Source organism: Cotesia typhae, unplaced genomic scaffold (assembly GCF_013202065.1).
Source record: "Cotesia typhae breed Kobodo isofemale line unplaced genomic scaffold, CoteBio_Ctyphae contig_48, whole genome shotgun sequence".
In the NCBI taxonomy this organism is placed as follows: Eukaryota; Metazoa; Arthropoda; class Insecta; order Hymenoptera; family Braconidae; genus Cotesia; species Cotesia typhae.
Genome location: NW_027423756.1, coordinates 12,889,758 through 12,911,141, shown reverse-complemented (window position 1 = coordinate 12,911,141; position 21,384 = coordinate 12,889,758). Strand labels below are relative to the sequence as shown.

The 21,384-nt window shown below is 27.3% G+C and overlaps 4 protein-coding genes and 1 long non-coding RNA gene across 8 annotated transcripts in view; 2 read left to right on the top strand and 3 right to left on the bottom strand.

Moving 5' to 3' along the window:
* LOC141529963 (uncharacterized) overlaps positions 1-3,414 on the bottom strand; it is a 119,581-nt gene extending 116,167 nt beyond the window's left edge. For both annotated transcript variants that reach the window (XR_012479687.1, XR_012479686.1), the window contains exons 1-2: positions 3,094-3,414; positions 2,976-3,021 (exon numbers count right to left, since the gene is read on the bottom strand). This is a non-coding gene — a long non-coding RNA (uncharacterized LOC141529963). The remainder of the gene's footprint in view (positions 1-2,975; positions 3,022-3,093) is intronic.
* A 676-nt stretch (positions 3,415-4,090) lies between these two features.
* On the top strand, positions 4,091-6,071 carry Prx5 (Peroxiredoxin 5). Its single transcript, XM_074246765.1, has 4 exons — positions 4,091-4,545; positions 4,618-4,752; positions 5,372-5,503; positions 5,593-6,071. Exons 1-4 carry the CDS (start codon positions 4,444-4,446, stop codon positions 5,782-5,784), a joined length of 561 nt encoding a protein of 186 aa, XP_074102866.1. The 5' UTR covers positions 4,091-4,443; the 3' UTR covers positions 5,785-6,071.
* LOC141529955 (uncharacterized) lies at positions 6,055-14,527 on the bottom strand. Of its 3 annotated transcripts, none has more exons than XM_074246759.1 (9): positions 14,205-14,527; positions 13,126-13,791; positions 9,793-9,934; positions 8,958-9,095; positions 8,651-8,868; positions 8,348-8,568; positions 7,668-7,906; positions 7,364-7,520; positions 6,055-6,319 (listed from the first exon to the last, which is right to left on the bottom strand). In XM_074246759.1, the coding sequence occupies exons 2-9, from the start codon at positions 13,696-13,698 to the stop codon at positions 6,295-6,297; spliced, it is 1,713 nt and encodes a 570-aa protein (XP_074102860.1). In that variant the 5' UTR covers positions 13,699-13,791; positions 14,205-14,527; the 3' UTR covers positions 6,055-6,294. The 3 variants fall into 3 exon arrangements, with proteins under 3 accessions (XP_074102860.1, XP_074102858.1, XP_074102859.1); XM_074246757.1 differs by lacking the exon at positions 6,055-6,319 and adding an exon at positions 6,321-7,293 and having other exon boundaries at positions 14,205-14,526; XM_074246758.1 differs by lacking the exons at positions 6,055-6,319; positions 13,126-13,791; positions 14,205-14,527 and adding exons at positions 6,321-7,293; positions 10,092-11,050.
* A 1,049-nt stretch (positions 14,528-15,576) lies between these two features.
* On the bottom strand, positions 15,577-17,891 carry Med19 (mediator complex subunit 19). The gene is made up of 5 exons (XM_074245886.1): positions 17,597-17,891; positions 17,218-17,459; positions 16,958-17,114; positions 16,403-16,502; positions 15,577-16,316 (listed from the first exon to the last, which is right to left on the bottom strand). Exons 2-5 carry the CDS (start codon positions 17,402-17,404, stop codon positions 16,032-16,034), a joined length of 729 nt encoding a protein of 242 aa, XP_074101987.1. The 5' UTR covers positions 17,405-17,459; positions 17,597-17,891; the 3' UTR covers positions 15,577-16,031.
* Positions 17,892-18,769: 878 nt separating this feature from the next.
* Positions 18,770-21,334, top strand: Akirin (akirin). Its single transcript, XM_074247031.1, has 4 exons — positions 18,770-19,307; positions 19,951-20,153; positions 20,627-20,789; positions 20,864-21,334. The coding sequence occupies exons 1-4, from the start codon at positions 19,130-19,132 to the stop codon at positions 20,872-20,874; spliced, it is 555 nt and encodes a 184-aa protein (XP_074103132.1). The 5' UTR covers positions 18,770-19,129; the 3' UTR covers positions 20,875-21,334.
* Positions 21,335-21,384: the final 50 nt, after the last annotated feature.

Sequence of the window (21,384 nt, the reverse complement as noted above, 5' to 3'; positions counted from 1 at the left end):
GTGACAGCGACACTCATCATAGCGCGACAGCTATCTGGATGAACCCAAAGGCTCTAATTAAAATAATAAACGTACTTGTACGAAGTCTTTACCATGTTTTATCCCCAGTAAAACTTTTCACACCCCTATCCCCGTTGTGAGTACGTATATATAAATATATGTAAATACACAAGAGAAAATTCATCACCACCCGCAGACCACAACATTTCTTCCCCCATTTCAATGTATATAAATGTTTCCATATTATATCGCGAGCTCCTGAGGGGCCTCCGCCGGATCCTATAATATCCTAGGGGAGTGCCGAAATCACAAGAAGAGTACAGAAACTGTGCATTGTACAACACTGCAAGTTTAGAAAAGGAGATCTCGGTAAGTTCTTTTGTATGAGAAAGAACTATCGCAATAAAGAGAAAGACAGCGGCCGGAGAAAATCGCTTAGGGGTTGGGATCTCGAGGGGTTGGCTTTGGCGTCTCGTTACAGCGGTTGGCTTTAGGGGATGAAGGCGGCTAAAGCCGCATTCATTCGGGGTGGGAAGGAAAACTCGTAAAACGATTCGACCGTCGTGTTTTTCGCCGATTGAATCAATTAAAGTAGAAAAATTCTGGTACTAGTTACTGGTTGCTCAAACATATATACTGTCCAGACATTAACTATATACATGGCTACGCTGGAAAATATTTCTATGTGTTCAATTTCACGCTCCGAAAAATGCTTTGTATGAATGATCCATTTAATCTATTTTTTATTCAATTATTTTCCTTTTTTTTTTTTTTTTGTCAAATGGTTGATATTTTTTTGTCAATTTATGAAATTGAGGATGAATATTACAATTTTTAATAAATTAAAATACTTTAAAATTAATTTAGAGGTTTGAGAAACAAAAAAAAATTAGTTTGTTTTTTATAAAACTTAAAAACCGGCTTTTTTTCAGTATTAAAATTACTAAGTGAAACAGTAGCCGATTAAGCTGACCATCCGGCTTGTTTGTTAAATAATATCAATATCCAGCTTTTTCTGTACGGTATATTCATACCAGGTTGTGTAACATCTTGTATTACTGCATTGTTGCGGATAAAAATAAATAAAAATATAAATCGGCTGACGCAAGTAAAACAAAAATAATTATAAACTATTAAGCTTTAGTTTTAGTGAATAAAGGAATAATTATGTTAATATGTATTTATGTATTTGTTTATTTGACATGATAATTAAATTCAAGTATTGTATATCTGTGAGGTATGATATGAATCGCTGTGACATTTTCGAGAAATTTAGTAGAGAAACGCGAGCCAGGAAAGACTGAATCAGCAGATCTTGACACGAACTTTCACACTTACACGAACTAAATTATAATTGACAGTTCTGTGTTCGCTTTAAAATCTTGTTTTAACACCTAGACATGTATAAATACCTTTTGCTTTAGTAAGCTAAAATATACTTTATGATATATAACTATTGTAACAAACTTGTTTTAATATCCGACCAATAAAACTGTCTAAATATCTAAATCCTAATCTAAATTATTTATCTAACTTGCCTGTTATATAAATTATTTATCATTAATTTGTCGAGTCTTAGTAAAAATGAAACTAAAAATTTGAGCAGAAAAATGAGGAAGTTTTTAGTACACAAAAAAAACAATTTATTTTGCTCAAAATAATTATTTTTTAGAGTCAAAAAAATATTTTCTCTTCTGAAAAATTAATTTTTGTCTTTAAAAATAATTAATAAAATTTTTAACGTAAGGAATAATTGTTTTAAAAATAAAAAAAGCCTAAAGTGGTCTTACAGGTGTTTTTAATAAAACATATAAAGCTTCTCGATTCATGATATAACGAAAAAAAATTATGTACCTATAATTTATATTGCAAAAATATTAAATTGCTGACGTTATGCGTCAAGATGCCTCACGTGTGCAATTCAATGTGTGTAATCAAGTTATGAATTTATATAAAACACTGCCAAAGATTATAATTGACATGATGTATGACGTGGAAGCAAACTTATGACTTACATAAAATAAATGCCCTACACACTACACACTGCGTATAAGTAAGAAGCCTTTTATTTGGTATATAGATATAGATATTGACGAAGCCCTTGATTTTGACACTTGCGCTGAATATTTATGGATCACCCCTAATACCATAAAGTACAAGTCTCTGAATAAAATTTAAAAATTTTTAACCGGTTGAAAAGACTCGCTTGATTGAAAAGTTCCAAAACAATCACGACAGGTTGATCTAATTTTTATTTGAGATCTTGGGCTAATATTGACATTAAATAGAAACGGAATATTTTGAAATTCGATCATTTAATTTAGTAAATACAGATATTATTCCTATTACTTCTGAACATTGAAGTAGTGGAGTTCACAAGGGCCGCTTTTAATGACCCGGATGCGAATCGCTCCTCCTCGGCGTGTCAGATTCAATGTCAAGAAAAAATTTGAGAAAAAAATAATGAAAAGAAAGAAAGAGACCCTAGTTCTACGTGAGGCCTAGGTAATTCTGATTTTATTCAACCCCTTACTATCGAGTTACTTGATCCTTTTGAACTAGCTTTCTAATTTTTTTTTTTTTTTTTGTTAAAAAAAATTTTTAAATTTAAAAAATTGAGATTCAATTTATAAAAAAAAGAAAAGAATTTTTTTTTGAAAATAAAAAATTGATTAATAAAATTTTTTAAAATGCAGTGTACAAATTTTTTTGCGAGATAAGTAACGACATCTGTTGAGTTGATGAGAAAACTCGAAGGTTAAGTTGAGATCTACCTTATTAACCTCAAATTCAAAAAAACATTTTACTGTTTTTTTAGAAATAATAAAATAATAATAAAATTAGCGAACTTTTAATTATTTGTTCAACAAATAATTAAAAAATTATCATTATAAATTTTTTATAATTATTCTACCAAAAATGATCAATTAAATTTAATTTAATAATAAAATTATACATTTTAAAATATCACTCACCATTGATGTATCTCGCTATCTTTTTTTTTTCTCTCTCTAAAAATTCCTGTAACAAAAAAAATTAATTAGTAAAAAGTGAAAAAAAATATAATTAGAAGACAATAAATTGACTACTTACTAATTGATCTTTTATTACTTAGTTAGTAATTAAAAAATAAATTGCGTCATGAAATTAACTACGTAGTAAGCTGTAGTATAAATGACCTTGACAAAAGGTTTTTTTTAATTTTTTTATCAAAAAAATATTGAAATAAAATAAAAATACTTCCGCACTAAAACAACAACACAACACAAAAAAAACTAACACACGACTTTGATTTTCACACAAGACACTCGCGACTGACTTTAATTACTATTTATGACAATTAATTTAGCAGATATTTAATAATTTTCCTAATAAATAAATAAATAAATAAATAAATTACTGCATAAAAAAAATTATGAAAATAAGGTTAGCCGACATCTAAAAATTTTTATAATTTTTTTTTAATCCAATTTAATTTTTTTTTTAATTAAAAAAAAATCATTTGTAAAAAAATTGAATTCCAATTTAATAAATTAAAAAAAATCAAAAATGTCGACTAACTTTATTATTATAAAAAAATTGACATGTAAAAATTTTAAGAAATTAAAAATGCAATTTTTTCAAAACAAAAAAAAATCAAAAACCGGCCAAGACTGCTAACTTTAATGTCGTTAATATCATATACTATTTACGAATATAACGTCAATGTTTTTTATAAATTATTATTTCCACCGTGAATTTAACGCGTGGAAACCAAAAAGCTCATTAAAAACCGTCAAATAACTCCAAAAAAACAATAAATACACTAAAAAACACGGAGCTAAACATTTTTGTGGCACCCGGAATCTGTAATGGCCGTTAATGCGTAGTAACAACGCGCAGGAATTCGAAGTCTCAAAAGTGGGGGCTCCTGGGCGCTGATTCGCTGTTTAAAAACTTCGCGCGAAATATTCCCAGCGCGCGCAATTTGAAAGTGTTATAATTTATTAAAAGAAAAGACGGCGCTGTTGTCGCTTGCGAGATAAAAAACAATTCCACCTCGTCTCACCGATAACTTCTAGTTTTTTATCTAACATTTTAGACATCTAGCTTCAATTATACTCTACACTTTTTACGAGACATAATAATTAGCATTTAGTTAACAAAATAAATAATTTAATCTTTGAAAATTCTTGTAATTATAACAATTCAAATTAAAAAAAAAAACAAAAGACAATCCACTCACACAGACAAATCGAATATTGATAAATTAGTAATTAAAAATAAGTCGATTGTCTATTTATGTAACAATCAAGTGATATTGCGTAAAGCAAGTCATTAAAGCCGGCTCGAGGTTGTCATGCTCAGACAATTTCTATAATTTTCTGAAAACTAAAGAGTTAAAAAAAAAATACGATCGATTAAAAGTGCACTTGTATATAAGTATACAATAACGTAAAACAGATGACTCAATACATCAGTCGCGCCATTGTCGTTGTAGGACGTTCGTCGTTGTCTTGTGTTAAACGAGGTTTTCACGTTTCTCCTAGAGCCATGGTTATCTCTGTAAGTTTTATTTATTTTAATAATTATTAACTTCATATTTTATTAACAATTTATGATATTTGTTTTTTATAGGTTGGTGACAAGCTGCCTTCAGTTGACTTGTATGAAGATGCACCCAGCAACAAAGTAAATTCAGCTGAGCTTGCTTCTGGCAAAAAAGTTATTATTTTTGGTGTTCCTGGTGCCTTTACTCCTGGATGTTCAAAGGTTATTATATATTTAACTTAATTTTTTATGAAAATTAATTCAGCAGAATTTTTAATCTTAAGAATTTTTTTAACAAATAAATTATGGCAAAAAAAAAAAATTAAAATTACAATTTAATATTTTTTTTGAACAAATTTGTTGGTTAAAAAATTTGTTTAAAATGCTGAAGTGACGCAAAATTTAAATATCATTAATTTTTTAAATTATTAAGTAGTTTAGTAACTATTTTTTTTTTTGCATTTCATGCCTTAGATAATTTTATTTTATGCGTAGATAAAAACAGCTGATTAGAAATTGTGAGGAATTTTTTTTAAACGACAATGATTATCTTTTATTTTTATTTTCTGGAGTAAGAAATTAAAAAAAAAAAAATATTGAGTAAAAAAGTTTTCTAATAAAATATGTTTACGCAAGGATTTAACCAAAAAAAAAATAAAAGTGTATTTATATTGATAATAGCGTTTTAAGTTATGGCATAATCAATATGAATGTTAATTTATTTATTTATAACTATTACTTACGTAAAGTTTCAATGTAGAGACAAGTTATTCTTTACATAACAATTATTTTTAATCAATATTAATAGTAATAATAATAATGATTGTTTCAACAATTTCAGACACATTTACCTGGATATGTAACAAAAGCCGACGAATTAAAATCAAAGGGCGTCCATGAGATAGCTTGCGTTAGCGTCAACGATCCGTTCGTTATGTCAGCTTGGGGAAAAGACCAAGGTGCTTCAGGCAAGGTAAAATTAATTATCTTACTGTAATTATTCTTTTAAATATAATAATTCTGAAATAATAAATAAATTAATTTATGAATTTAATTAAATAGGTAAGAATGCTAGCAGACACCAACGCTGAGTTTACAAAAGCTCTTGACGTGGCCATGGATCTCGCAGTGTTGGGCGGTACTCGTAGCAAGCGTTACTCTCTGGTGGTTGAGGACGGAATCGTCAAGGAAGTTAACATTGAGCCTGACAACACTGGACTCAGCTGCTCTCTCGCCGATCGCATCAAAGTTTAAACAACTTTGAGCTTACTTTTAATTTTTATTTCTTTTCAATTCTATTTCTATTCCTTCAATTACTTAAACAAAAAATTCAACATTAATATTTTGAATAGGATAAAATCGCAGTGTTGAATCACCTAAACATATCCATTTTTTTTAAGATGAACCATTTTTTTTTTTTAGTTTTGCATTCTAGTTATAAAAAGTTTGTTACCTAGTTTGTAAAAGTATTGTCAAATTTCCACTTTGTACACTTAGAAAATAAAAAAAAATGTGAACAATAAATTTCCTAAGACGCTTGAGATTTTTTTTTAATTTTCCGGCACTGGAATTTTTCAATAAATTTTTTTTTATAATATAATTGTTGAAAAATTATAAAAAAATTTCTAATGTCTGTCAACAGTGTCATAAATTTTTTCCAATCATTACTGTCTTCTATTTACCTCAGCTCTGTTGAAACTTTCATAAATTGTATAACAATAAAATTAGACACTCTTAAACAATCCAAGTGTTGAATCATACCATTTACATAATAAAAAATCTCGCGTTACTGAAACAAAAATAATTATTCTATCGTTTATTAATAATTACATTAATCAATTATGATGTTGTCATTAATAACATGAAAATTGACTAAAGTATAAGTAAAAAATAATTATAATGTATTGAATATATATTCATCATCCTAAGCAGAATGATTGCCAATTATCAATTACCATCGTGCTATAATAATCTTACACAGAATGACTATCGTAACTCATTAAACAATAAGATGTAGATAAACAAAATTGATTACATTAGTCATGGAAGAAATCTCAGATAAATAGAATGCTTATCCATTTAAAATTTAAAAATTAGTCACGATTTAAAAGAAAATTATTTATACTTGATAATATTAAAGTTACGCTTAACTATTATCACTGTAATTTGTATCTTTTGGCAGAAAAATTCTTTGTTCTTAAAACTTATCGAATTGACATACAAAAGAATAATGTTAATTAAAATAATAAATTCATGGTAATAATTAATGTCACTAATTAGCAGAGACATTTGAAAATTTTTTAATTTTTATTTAAAAATAAACTAAGTCTAAAAAATTGAATTAATAAATTTTTTAGAATTTTTAAAGATTGAATTTTTTTAATAAATTAAAAAAAAAATTATCTGTCTCTTAATTTTAGTATCATTAATAATTATTGTGCTGGAATTTGGTTTAGTTCTAAAATAGCTGGTATAGAAGGAACATCAGCGTGTAAATGATCTTTAAAATCATAAGTAATAGCCTTGAGAGCGATATAACCACCAGAACCACTGCGTCCTTTGTGATAGATACCGGCTCCGGCAAGCGGAAACGGTGGATTTGTTATCACAGGCTGTGTGTCTAAAAATGGTATTGTTGATTGTGCAGCATCTTTATCTAAGTCAGTGGGCCCGAAGTTCAAAAATTGGTTGGAAAGAGAATCGGGCAACGACGGCTGGCGGATTCTGATCGGGACATCTGGGTTAGATATCACCAGCTCTCTTCTGCATTGGCATAAAAAGTGGTCACTAAAAACTCATCAATAAATAAAAAATAAATTTTTTAAAAAATTACCTTTTTTGTTCACTGTTGCCATTAGACACTTCAGTATTGAGGTTGCCAGTCCACTGGCTCTTTTCGAAAGGCTTGATTAACAAACCAGATGTAAAGTTGAACGGAGTGATGCGCACTTCGAAATTCAAATGAGACCCTACCATTCTAAATCTTACACCTGTTAAAAAAAAAATATATATATATATATATATATATATATATATATATATATATATATATATATATATATATATATATATATATATATATATATATATATATTATTTTTTATTGAACAAATTTGAATTTTTTCAATTTGACTCACCGGTTAAAATATGTTCATCAGGCGCGGTGAGATCATCCAAATCAACAGCGCGTTTTTCCCATGACAAAGTGTGATAATCTACGCCATTGTTGACACCGCGATCGCGGATCGTGTAATTATTAACTGGCTGCCAAGAAGCGCTGTTTTGTTCAATTTTACCTCGTTCTGTTAATCTACCCTCTTGAATTTGTATATGGATTATTTGATTAACTTTTGTAAATTTAAATCCCGTGATAACTCTGTAATAAATTAAAGAAAAATTAATAAATAAAATTTTGCTTTATTAAATAATAAATTTTGTTAAATTGCACTGCAATCTCTTGAATATTGAAATTTTTAAAGATATAAAGCTCATTCCGGGGTTACACTCATCAAGAGCTTTCATTTGAGTACCTACATGCATTTTTCATATATATATATAATATATATAAATATATAAAATATATGAAAAATTGATGTGGGTACTCAAATGAAAGCTCTTGATGAGTGTAACATCGGGATGAGCTTATATCTTTAAAAATATCAATAGTTAAAAAAGTACAATGCAATTGAACATAATTAAGAAAAAATCTTGTATCTTGTGAAGTATTGACATTTTTAAAGAATATCCAGGGAACAAAATTTTTCTTATTCTCTTAATAATATAGATAACTCTAATAAAAAAAAAAAAAATAAATTACTTATTGTTAGCAACATCAGAAGTAACGTCTCGTAAATTAAAATAACGATTGGAGCTGGCGTTATGATCATCACAGTAACACATGCAGTAGCTACAATGCCAGAATAGCCATCGCCACCAACTGTCAACTTTAGTAATTGGCTTTTTACAACTTCCTTTTTTGCCGAACAGCCGGCCGTTTTCGTACTCTACGTACTCGTACCGTCGACTGCTGTGCATGTCCTATTCAAAGAATCAGAGCAAAATATTATAAGATATTTTTTTTTTTTTTTTAGGATACTACGAACCCTAAATTATTTCTCACCGACGGACAAATCCACATGTCTGAGTCAAAGTACTGACAGTTCAGGACTTTTCCGTTGCATTTACGCTGTTTAGCGCAGAACAAATTGTCGAAACATCCTTGGACGTTTGAATAGCTGTAGTAAGCACAGTTCTCGCGACACGTCCCCGATGGATTTAGATCAACTTCATTTACTATGTAGCCTTGGAATAATTGCTTCAACTCAGTGTAAGTAACGTCTAATTAAAATAAAAAATAAAAATAATGATGATGCATTGTTTTTATTATTATTTGTTATCTCTAAAGATCAAAACAATTTTAATAATACCTTCTACATGCTTATCTGGATCACATCTCCAAAGATCGCGTGGTGCAAAGGCCATTGCTGTGCGCACTGCTCTTAATGTCTCAGAAACTCTTATTTTATAATCATCAAGGGTTTTTAGTCTCTCATCGTGAAAAGTACCTGCAAGATACATTTAAATATATACAGTTATTAAATTATATTTGTCTTAAAAAAAATATAAATAAATAAAATTTAATTCTATAAAAAAAAAAAAATGTCTTTTATGATTTTTCAAAAAAATTAATACTTTCGTTGTAATTAAAAAATTAAGATTCATAATTATCATAAAATAAAATTAGAATCTTAATTTGGGAATTGCAGCGAAAATATTTATTTATTTTAAAAAATCATAAAAAAAATTTTTTTTTATATAATTTAATTTTGAGCAATTTTTATTTAAAATATTTTTTCAGGATCAATATTTTCGCTGCAATCTTAAAAATTTAAATCATCTATTTAAAAATTAAATTTTTTTTTTCATAAAAAAATTTTGAATAAATTAATATTTTAAATATAATATTTTTTTAAACACTAATGTATTGAGAATACAAATAGAAAAATTTATTATTCAAATGCTCGATGATTTAACTTTAAAAATAAACTTTGTTCTAATCATTTATCTATAAGCCGATAAGATTACTAAAAAAAAAACAACTTTTATATAATGACTAACAGTAATAATTCACAGAATATAATTATTATCTCACACTATCGAAACAAATAACTCCAAAAAGTCTTTTAAATAAAAAAAAAACTACGCAACAAAATTTCTTACTGCTTTCAATAAAAGAAAATTGTATTAATTGTTTACAAATACCGTTTTTATGCAAGCGAAGTATTGTGTATGAGAATTGCATCATCGCAAACCCTCTCAATTCACTCATCGCAATAATATTATACAAATTATAAAGTAATTGCTGAGGAGACTGTTGTTCGTCACATATCTGTGCTATGGCTTCCTAGAAAATAAAAAACAAAACCCAAATTAATTATTTATTTATTTTTTATAAATAAATAAAAGTAAAAAATTAATTATTAAATTTAGCAAAAAAAAAAAAATTTAACACATTAAATAATCTAAATTGGCATTAATTGATAAATTAATTGACAAAACACCTTGTAAGCATCAATAAACAAATTTTGCTGGATAATAACATTTGAAATGCGCTCCAGAGCTGCTGAAATCGATACATTTGGATGGGTAAAAACAACATCAGCAAAATTATTCCAATACTCAACGTTTATTGGCTCAAAAGTCTGCGTGACAGCGTGTAATTTTTGTAAATAATTGCTGTACATTCCTTCAATAATATTCATATCTTTCTGTACTAATGCCCACAGTCTCAATGAATTTAATGAGTTCAAGTGACGTTTGCCAGTGTTTAAATGTTCATTAGTCATTTTTTCACTGAATTTATCATAAATTTCAAATACTTTGAAGTAAACATCATTGTTATCATCTCTTCCAGATCTTGAATGAATCGGTAAATTTTGGAGCAACATTAAATCATGACGCAATTTATCTACCGCCGAAAGATTGTCCTTTATCGCCCAGGATGACGTACAAAAAATTAACAACAAAATCCACAATTTCCCCATTGTTTTATTTTATTTTTTTTAAGCGCACTATTTTATTTTCCCGTGGATTTAAAACAGTGACCCAGTTTACGTAACGTACAACAAATAATCAATAAAAATTCACCAGTTGGTTAATTAATCGGAGCGCACTGGCAAAATAATTATTATAGCTGGTAAATAAAGTCACTTTTTATTTTTATCCATCACTCCACTTGTTTTTGTTTTATTTAATTATTTAAAAATTTTTATGCGGGGTTTAAACATACGCGATAAAGATATTCGATGTTTAAGATAAATTCAATTGTACACGCAAGCATGTACAATCACCAACTGCAAGTGAAACCTTGAGAGATCTCACTACTACCAGATTTTATAAAATTATAAATTCAATTCAATGTAAACTCCGCTAATCACATGTGTTTGATGTCATAAATCATTGAGAACATTGCCCGATGCGTAATTTTACATTTTTATTTCCGTATTTTAGTATTGTTATTATTTCTTTGTTAAGGTAGATCAAGATACATTTTATTTAGAAATTAATTCTAATAAAATAATCTTTTATATGAAAATAACGTTAGCTGATATTTAAAATTTTTGTTTTTATTAAAAAAATTATTTAAAAAAAATTTTTTTTAAAATTCATTTGTAAAAAACTACAAGTGCAATTTTTAAGTTCTGATTTAATAAATAAAAAAATTAGTTAAATTATGGCAAAAAAAAATTGATATTTAGAAATTTTAAAAAATTAAAAATGCAATTTTTTTAAAACAATTTTTTTTTACAAATTTCTTGATTAAAAAAAATTAAAAAATATTTAAGTGACTGCTAACTTTAATGTCATATTTTTATTAAAATTAATTTAGCAGATATTTAATAATTTTTTTAACAAATAAATTATGACAAAAAAAAATTGACTTTTAAAAATTAAAAAAAATTAAAAATTAAATTTTTTGGAGCAAATTTGTTTGGTAAAAAAAAATAAAAAAATGATAAAATAGCAGCTAACTTTAACGACATATAATTTTTAAATAATTACTTTTAAAAACTAAAATGTCGTTGACGTAATAAAAATTTTTCCGACACAAAAATAATTTATGTAACGAATCTTATCAAACAAAATCAAATGACTTGTAATTTATGACACAATAAAACAAACAATGAGTTTGACATTAGAGTAAAGTTTAAACATCAACACGTATCGCGTGTGCGCACTCGACACAAAATATTTCTCGAGTAAAAAACATAAAAAAGAAAGTACATGATGGTTTGAAGTGAAGCGAGGAACTGAAGCTGATCGAGCGGTTCTATTCAGGATTCGGGTTTTTACCGTTTTCCCCTACCTCCACCCATAAGCCCGTATGACAAAGGAAACGCAGGACACTTATCTCCTCTCTCCTTTTACCAAACTCTTTTAGCTTGATTTTCATTACATTTTATTTACTCTCACGTAGCAAGTACTCTCTACTGGTCTCTGCATCGCCAGCACATTCCGCGTGACCCCACTCGCTCCTTTTTAATTTAATTCTCTGTAGTGCGTAATCGGTCTTTGCTTGACAATTCATATTCAGCGCACACTATATTTTCTTATCTTCTACAACTCGCACAAGCTCACAATATATATTATATATTATTTATATAAAAGTATATTTTTTATACAAGCTGGTACTTCCAAGTGTACTTTATTGTTTGAATTCAATATCAGCTCCGGAACGCACTTTATCTCGAGACAATACGAGAACTCGAGTTTACCAATCAATACTGATGTGTTTGCTTAATTTATTTTTTATTTTTTAGCAAATTAATTGCAGTCAAAAAAAATTTCTTCTAAAAATTTCCATTAATAATTTTTTTTTTTTATTTTTAAATGTGGAATTTTTTTAATTATAATTTAACTAATGATACTGGAGTTACCTGCCAGCTGTTATTTTTAAAAAATTTTAAAGCAAATCAATTGCAATAAAAAAATTTCAATAATAACTTTTTTTAATTTAAAATGACAAGTATTTAGACTGCATTCTAAAATATTTTATCTCTAGACATATAATTAAGAAACGACCTTGTATCTTGAGAACTATTGACATTTTTAAAGATATAAACTCATCCCGATGTTACACTCATCAAGACCTTTCATTTGAGTACCCACATGCATTTTCATATATTTCTTATATTTTAATATATATATATATATATATATATATATATATATATATATATATATATATATATATATATATATATATATATATATATATATATATATAAATATATGAAAAATTGATGTGGGTACTCAAATGAAAGCTCTTGATGAGTGTAACATCGGGATGAGCTTGTATTTTTAAAAACGTCAATAGTTAAAAAAGTACAGTGCAATTTAACAAAAATCATTATCTAATAAAGTAAAATTTTATTTATTTATAATTCACAAGTCACGGCAGTCACATAGTGACTGCGAGGTTGCTGATAATAATTTAAATGCTATAAAATAATAAAAAAATTTTTTTAAGTCCATAAACTTCAGTATTATTAATAAATAAACAATGATTAATAAAAAATGAAAGTAAATATTTACCTGGCTATTTTTAGCAAAAAAATTCAACACATTTTTTTTCATAATAATCCTATGAACAGACGCCAGCAGATCCGGCAAAGCACCCATCTCCAGCGAAACAGAGTTCCGTGCAAAATCCAACCTCGTATAAATTTCATACTTGTCACCATAAGTGTAATACTCAACGTACTGTAGATAAATATCATTAATCCTTCCTAACAATTCATTTAAACTATCCATGTCACGGTTCAACTGCTCACGTTGAGGCACTTTTTTAATTACTTCATCAATTATTTCGCCTGCCCGCTGGTCCACCTGCTTTTCCAAGTCCTCCAGATGCCGGTTGGTCTGCTTTATCAGACTGAGGATTTTTTTTTCCGTTCTTTTAATAAACGTGTAATCATCTTCACCAGTGTTGTTTTCGTCTTTTCTAATCCACTCCAAAGACTCAAGAGTACCGATCGTGAGTTCGCGAGAGAAGCTCAGGATTTCTCGAGCATCACCAAAGTCCATAAAGAATGAAGCGCTTTTTTCTGTGCTGATCAGCAGCAGCAGCACCGAAATAAATGTTCCTACCACGTGTAGGCTCGTCATTTTGCTGCTGTTGGTAGGTTTATCAAAAACTGAGAAAACTGAGGACACTATCAACCCAACCTGGCTGCTCTAGGTCAACAAACTTTCTTCTTCCTATAATTATTATATTTATGTTAATGGGTCACCAGTAAATTTATAAATTAATTAATTAGAAGAAATTAAAATCAAGTTAGCCGACATCGAAAAATTTTAAGAATTTTTTTTTTTTATTAAAAGAATTATTACAAAAAAATATTTTATTCGTAAAAAACTTGAAAAACTATAAGTACAATTTTTTTAGTTCTAATTTAATAAATTAAAAATAATTAAAAAATTAAAAACGTCGGCTAAATTGATTGTTATTAAAAAGAAATAGAAAAAAATGAAAATCTGTAAGGGTTATTTTTAGAAAATGTTTTTTTAAATTCTAATTTAATTAACTAAAAAAAAAAAATTAATATCAGCTGATTTTAGTGTCTTAATTTTTTAACAAATAAATTATAACAAAAAAAAAATTAAAATCTTACCTGTCATAAAAAGTAATACAAGAAGTATGAAAAAAAGTTATCCAGAATAAAACCAGCAGACCCTTTGAGACACTTTGTTTCGTGTTGTTTCTTGATAACGGTCGAGCTGATAGTGAAGTGTGAACGGACGTTGGGCTCCGAAAGTTATGACTCAACTAACAATAAATCTTGAATCCTTCTGAGCCTGGATGGCAGTTTTTCTGTATGGCGAATAAAAATATTCGAGACGTAGGTGGTGAGAATTTTTTAACTGTCGTTACTCATAGCGATGTATTGGAGCTTGGAGCTGTAGGTACATAACAAGTGCAAGTGAAGATCTTTGGTTGGAATGAGAGGCAATTGGAGAGATGGAGAGTGGATTTTACATTACAGTTTATGTTTGCATTGAGCAATGACCAATCAGCGCTCAGGAATTCCATGAAGTGGGGTACATGAGGATCACAGTCAACAGTCTGACTTTGTTCTCTAGTTGTATGGAATGTATTATTGTGAATTGCACATTGCCATTATAAATTATAAACATTTATAGATGTGGGTATATATGTTTCTTTATCAATGCGGTGTTATGTATTGCACTTTGCACATATATGCTCTGATAATTGAATGTATTTATGTTATATCTGTAAAATTAAAATGACACTGATGTTGACACAAACATTAGAAATTTTATGAAAATCAATTTAGCCGACATTTCAAAATTTTTATAAATTTTTTATTGAAAAAATTTCAATTAAATAATTTAAAAAAAAATTTCACCTGTAAAAAACTTGAAAAACTGTAAGTGTAATTTTTTAGAAATATATTTTTAGTTGTAATTTAATTAATAAAAAAAAAATTAAAAATTTTTAGACGTCTGCTAACTTCAGTGTCATGAAATTTTTTAGAATTTCAAAACAATGAAATTATTATAATATTAATTTTATTTAAAAAATTCCAGGTATGAAAATTAAATAAATTTTTCCTGAGAAAATATGTTTAAAAAATTGTATTTATAATTTTTTAAAATTTCTAAATGCCAATTTTTTTTTCTCATTTATTTTTGCCATAATTTATGTATTAAAAAATTCTAAAAATTAATATATAGCTGCTAATTTTATTTGCATATTAAAAAGTGGTTAAATAAATCGATAAAAAAAATTTTTGAATTGTAATTTTTTACGAAATAGTGTTTAATAATAAAATTTCATATTTATACAAAGTTATATTAATATCAATGTGTTTGAAAAAAAAAAAATATTAAACGACGAAAAAAAAAAAAAAAAAATTAGACTACTATTTATAATCCTACTTTATAAATACTACCGAATTGAAATAATAAATTTATAATTATTTTATATTGAATTTTTCTTAAACATAAAAATTACCAAGCCTGTAATTTTATAATTATCGTAATTATTGTAATTAAAAATATTTACATGATTGCAGAATCTTTGGAATAAAGCAGATTCGCATTATAAACAACACATGATAGTTTAAAGCTGTCAAGAACATATCACATGACCTTTTTTAATTTTTTTCACACAGTCAAGATTTTTTTTACTAACTGAAATTTTTTACGTGTTATTTGATATCTCTGAAATGAAATTTCAAGAAATATCTTTAATAAAAAATTTCAAAAAATCATAATTGTAAGATAATCATAACATTGAACTACTTATTCGATTATTAGTTGCTATTATAAATAAAATATTTATGTTTAAACAGAGAACATGTGGTTTTAATATAAACTTTTAAGAAATTGGTTTAGTTTGTTTAAATGAGCAAAAAATTCTCCACAATTGGCCAGCTTATTAATTAGATAATCGTATAAAAAGAACTAATTGTCAATCACGAGTTGGAATGCTGCGAGGGTGTCAATCCACCAGAATGTTCAGGACTGTGCTTTTGTTTTTTTCTTTTTTTCTCTTTCTTGCGCTTCTTCCTGGCTTCTTTTTCCTCGTCGTGCCTTTTCTGTTTTTTGTGCTTCTTTTCGTGGGTATCCGAACCGGCAATATCGGTTGTCGCTATCTCTTGTCCGGCTGGAACGTCTCCAGGTTTGTGTTTATGCTTCTTGTGCTTGTTCTTGTGTTTTCTTTGAGGTGTTTGATTAACATGTCGATATTGCTCCGGCAGCTGCAATAAATTAATTAATTTTAATTAATAAATAAATATATTATGAATTACGTTATAATTATTGAAGGCGTAAAAATTATATTTACTGGTCCAGGATGTAATCGAAATCCTGATAGCTGGTGGATATTTAAAGGAAGTAATTCTTTTCCTCCAATTGGTGGTTTTTCAATGACAGATCTCAATGAACTAAAAAAAAAAAAATAAATTAATTAATTTTTTATTTTTTACAATATTAAAAATAAAAAAATAATTATTATCTAAATTATCTATATTATTAAAACAATAAGCAAAATTTTGTAACCAGTATATGTGGCCATAATTAAGAAATAACGTTGTATCTTGTGAACTATTGACATTTTTAAAGATACAAGCTCATCCCGATCGTACATTTATCAAGAGCTTTCATTTGAGTACCCACATCAATTTTTCATATATTTATATATTTTATATATATGTATATATGAAAAATATATAAAAATGCATGTGGGTACTCAAATGAAAGCTCTTGATGAGTGTAACATCGGGATGAGCTTGTATTTTTAAAAATGTCAATATTTAAGAAAATACAGTGCAATTTAACAAAAGTAATTATTTAATTCCTGTTAAATACTGTTGTCTTTAAAAAAAAATCCTTTAAATACCTGTTGTCTTGATGTCCAGGTGTATCAATAGTACCCGGGAGATTTGGAAGAAATGATGATAATTGTTCTTTTAATTTTTTACCACTGAATTTACTATAAGAGTGTTCAAGATTATAGTAGTTCATCAAATTGGTAGCTCCCGTAAGTTCGCTCTCCCCTTTAAAAATAAAAATTGAAAAAAAATTTTACAATTAACCTCAAATAAAATAAGATAATTACAATAATTAATTTAATTTAAAAAAAAAAAAAATAAAAATTACCAGGAGGTTCTTTCATCAAATAAAAAGGTCCACTGTGAACAATCGAAGGATTTTTTCCAAGGGATATTGTTGTTTTGAGAGTTCCCGTTGAATCCTGACGAGATACAACGGGCGATCGCGCACCCCTTGGAGATGATTTTGGTGAGTATTGTTCAACTTTAGTGCGAAATTGATCACCCATCATCATCCCTTCGGTAAATTCACCTTTTTACCAAGTAAAGCCTGACACCAAATACTCGTTTCTACAAACATGAGACACAGATATTAACATCATGAAAATGCATAACAATTATTAAATAAATAGAAAGTGAGATACAACATGTACACACTTGCAGAATAATTCTTAAATGAAAATATTTATTTATTAATAAATACACACCTCTTGTTGTTGTCTAAATAACAATATCCATTAATTATGTAATAATTTTACTTGTTTTTAAATTAACTAAGCATTTGTAAACAATTTATAAATAAAAGAGTTTATTTCACGGTCAACACTGATTATGAATGACCGAATATTGGATTCCTTTTTGATATTCCAGAGATAATAAAACAGAAGGTGCTCCAATCTCCGTAATACATCTTGGAAAATAACACACAAGCAAATAACGGTGGCGCAATCACTTGTAATTTTCACTTACTATTTGCTCCAGGTTTTTTTTTTGTCCAATCGATTGATGCGTCTATCGATATTTTTTTTTATTGATTCTGTAATTTAAAATAAAATTATTAATTATTACATTTATTTTTATTTTTATCACCAATAAATTTTAATAAATAATTTATATATTTAAATTTAGATTGAAAATTATGCACTTAGATGGTAAAAAGATGGCTGTGTAATCGACTATTGCGTTTGACAATATTGTGTGTACTTCTAAATCTGTCTGAGTATATCCTAATACAATAATAAAGTTTAATTTTTTTTTTTATTTAATAAATTACAAGAAAAAATTATTTTTAAAAAATTGCATTTGTAATTTTTTAAATTTTTTCTTTGATTTTTTTTTAAATAAATTTTCGATAAAAAAAATTCTAAAAATTTATAATGTCAATTTTTTTAATTTTTTTAACAAATTAATTACAAAAAAAATATCCTTCTAAAATTTTTCACTTGTAATTTTCATTAATTTTCATACGACATTAAAGTTAGCAGTTACTAAAGAATTTTTAAATTTTATTTAACAAAAAAATTGCATTTTTAATTTTTTAAAAATTCTAAAAGTCAATTTTTTTTGCCCTAATTTAATTTTTAAAAAAAGTTCTAAAAATTATTAAATACCTGCTAAATTAATTTTCATAAAAAAAAATTGAAAAAACTAAAAAATTGCACTAATTATTTACCAAAATAAAAAATAAAAAATAAATCAGCTGTAACCTGTCAAATTATATTAAATTTAACAATTATTTCCCCGCTTGAAGTATAGGTGGCGTTTCAGTTTCAAAAATAGGCGGCATTTATTCCAACTAGTTTAAAATACTGTATGGTCATCACGAAAAAAATATGTCGCATGTAAATCTCTAAAAAGCAGTTGTAGTCAGTTTGGTATTCTGTTAGCTGCGGCAGATATTCCGCCATACTGTTTAGCCGCAGTATTTGTTTTGATACATTTATATCATTACCATAATTTCGCAAGAGCATAAGCAAAAAAAAACGTAAAAAAAATAGCCAATTAACCAGTTGAACATAAAATTGTGATATTTAACCAGTTGATTATCCGTAAAATAATAAAAATAAAATAAAATAAAGGAGTAAAAAAAAATAACGCTATAGTGTCACCAGTAGCGCCTTGTGTTAGTGTGTGCCAGTTTAGTAAACGTGACGAAGGAACATCAGCAGCATTGTCGTTCTCAGTTTCGATACTCATAGCAGCAGCACAAGCAGCACTAGTATCAGTCACCAGTCTCAGCCATGGCCTGTGCCACCCTAAAAAGATCATTGGAATTTGATCCTGTTCACAGCCATGGTCGTCCTAATAAGCGACGAAGATGTGCTCCAATGTGCGTATCACCTGGCAGTTCAACCCAGCGGTCATCCAGCCAACAAAATCCATCACCGTTTGGCGAAGTCACGCACAAATTGACGCCTGGTAATTGTTATCGGTTATAACGGCCATTTTATCCCTTGTCTATATACTCTCTAATACTATATCATATTTAATTTAAATCATTACTATTTTATTGTCTTCAAAATATCTATATACACGCGTCTACATATATTATATTATATTATATTATATATTATGTATTTTTTTTTTTTTTTTTTTTTTTTTATTTAACTCATTGTCTCTTTTTTAAATTCTCCAAGCATTGTATTTTATTATTTGTGGTAGGGAACAAAAGAAGGGCATCACCCACGCGTTAATCATATGGTAATACTCTAACGGACGTCGACTGTTTATTATTTTTTATTTATTTATTTATTTTTTAACTCACGGCCTCAGATGGTGACACGAAAATGACGTCAAAAAATATTTTTATTAATAATTTTAGTGAATATTTTTTATTATTCATAATTTTTGTACTTTAAAATTATTCACAATTAAAAAAAAAAAATTATTTAAAAAAATGAATGTTTTTTTTTTTTTTTTTTTTTTTTTTTGAGTCAATTTAAATTGACAAAGTAACTAAAGACATAATTATTTTTGTCAGTATTAAAACCACTGATAAAAAAATAATCAAAGGACATTTAAAATTTTTAAAATTATTAATTTGTTGATTTATTAATTACAGAGAAAATGGCTGCTAACATTAGAGAAGAAATTTGCCGATTACATAAACGTAAGCAGTTGCATTTCAACCCACAAGGTAATTCAAGTGGTTGTGATTCTTCGGACATGGAAGGGGCCCCAGCAAGTCCATCTGGTTGTGGTTCAAGCTCATACAACAACTGCAGTCCCAACAGCAGGGAGAAACCATTATTCACATTTAGACAAGTGTGTGCTAACTTTTTTTTATTGATTTAATAATTTATTTATTTATTTAATGACTGAGTAGCAACCTTGCGGTCACTATGTGACTGCCTTGACTTGTGAATTATAAATAAACAAAAATTTTGCTTAATAAAATAATGACTTTTGTTAAATTGCACTGTAATTTTTTAACTATTGACGTTTTTAAAGATTTAAGCTCATTCCGATGTCACACTTGTCAAGAGCTTTCATTTGAGTACCCACACGCATTTTGATATATTTTTCATATATACATATATATAATATATATAAATATATGAAAAATTGATGTGGGTACTCAAATGAAAGGTCGCGATAAGTGTAACTTCGGGATGAGCTTATATCTTTAAAAATGTCAATAGTTCACAAGATACAAGGTCATTTCTTAATAATATAGTTATACATAATTAATTAATAACATAGATTTATTTATTTACTGACTGGTTTTTTTTTAATAGGTAGGATTGATTTGCGAGAGAATGCTCAAAGAACAAGAAACTCAAATACGCGAAGAGTATGATCAGATATTAACAATGAAGCTCTCTGAACAATATGACGCTTTTGTTAAATTTACATACGATCAAATTCAAAAAAGATTTGAGTCTGCAGCTGCACCAAGCTGTAAGTATTTATATTTATTTATAATTTTTTTATCAATAGATAATTTTTTTTTAACATAATTTTTTTTGTGACAGATCTGTCATAAATAGAAGCTTGTATTTTTAAGAAAACAAGTTTTGAAAGGATTAATTAGGTAAGAAATACTGAATCAATTGTCCTTAACGACGATCAATGGGGATTTATTGATCAACTATTTCATAAAATAAAAATCGCAGATTTTTTAACTGCGTGAGGATAAAATTATTTGCTTATTTACTCTGAGATAGTAATGTTTACCGGATGAAAAAGTTATTAAATTCTATAAATGAAAATAAATCAGCAAATAATGAAATTTGTAACGAATACAACTCTAAATTTAAAGATTTGAGAAATAATTTAAGAAAAATACCATACTCGGCATAAACGGAGGATGATTAGTTGTGTAAGTTTATAGTAGACTTGTAGTTAAATACAATTTAAATAAACGAAGATCGATCAATAAATTAATTGTGTACCAGTAACAAGAAATAATTAAACAAAAAAAAAAAAAAAAAAAAAAGATAAAAGTAACAATATTTATACTGTCTTAATTTAAACGCGGTGGTATCAGGGAACC

Coding starts and splice junctions, on each gene's coding strand:
- Akirin (XM_074247031.1), top strand. CDS start 19,130: ATGGCCTGTGCCACCCTAAAAAGATCATTGGAATTTGATCCTGTTCAC. Junction 19,308..19,950: donor CACGCACAAATTGACGCCTG/GTAATTGTTATC, acceptor TATTAATTACAG/AGAAAATGGCTGCTAACATT. Junction 20,154..20,626: donor CATTATTCACATTTAGACAA/GTGTGTGCTAAC, acceptor TTTTTTTAATAG/GTAGGATTGATTTGCGAGAG.
- Prx5 (XM_074246765.1), top strand. CDS start 4,444: ATGACTCAATACATCAGTCGCGCCATTGTCGTTGTAGGACGTTCGTCG. Junction 4,753..5,371: donor TTACTCCTGGATGTTCAAAG/GTTATTATATAT, acceptor CAACAATTTCAG/ACACATTTACCTGGATATGT. Junction 5,504..5,592: donor ACCAAGGTGCTTCAGGCAAG/GTAAAATTAATT, acceptor TTAATTAAATAG/GTAAGAATGCTAGCAGACAC.
- LOC141529955 (XM_074246757.1), bottom strand. CDS start 13,698: ATGACGAGCCTACACGTGGTAGGAACATTTATTTCGGTGCTGCTGCTG. Junction 9,096..9,792: donor ACTTCGCTTGCATAAAAACG/GTATTTGTAAAC, acceptor TGTATCTTGCAG/GTACTTTTCACGATGAGAGA. Junction 7,294..7,363: donor GGCAACAGTGAACAAAAAAG/GTAATTTTTTAA, acceptor ATGCCAATGCAG/AAGAGAGCTGGTGATATCTA.
- Med19 (XM_074245886.1), bottom strand. CDS start 17,404: ATGATGATGGGTGATCAATTTCGCACTAAAGTTGAACAATACTCACCA. Junction 17,115..17,217: donor TTTGATGAAAGAACCTCCTG/GTAATTTTTATT, acceptor TTATTTTTAAAG/GGGAGAGCGAACTTACGGGA. Junction 16,503..16,957: donor CCTGGACATCAAGACAACAG/GTATTTAAAGGA, acceptor TTTTTTTTTTAG/TTCATTGAGATCTGTCATTG.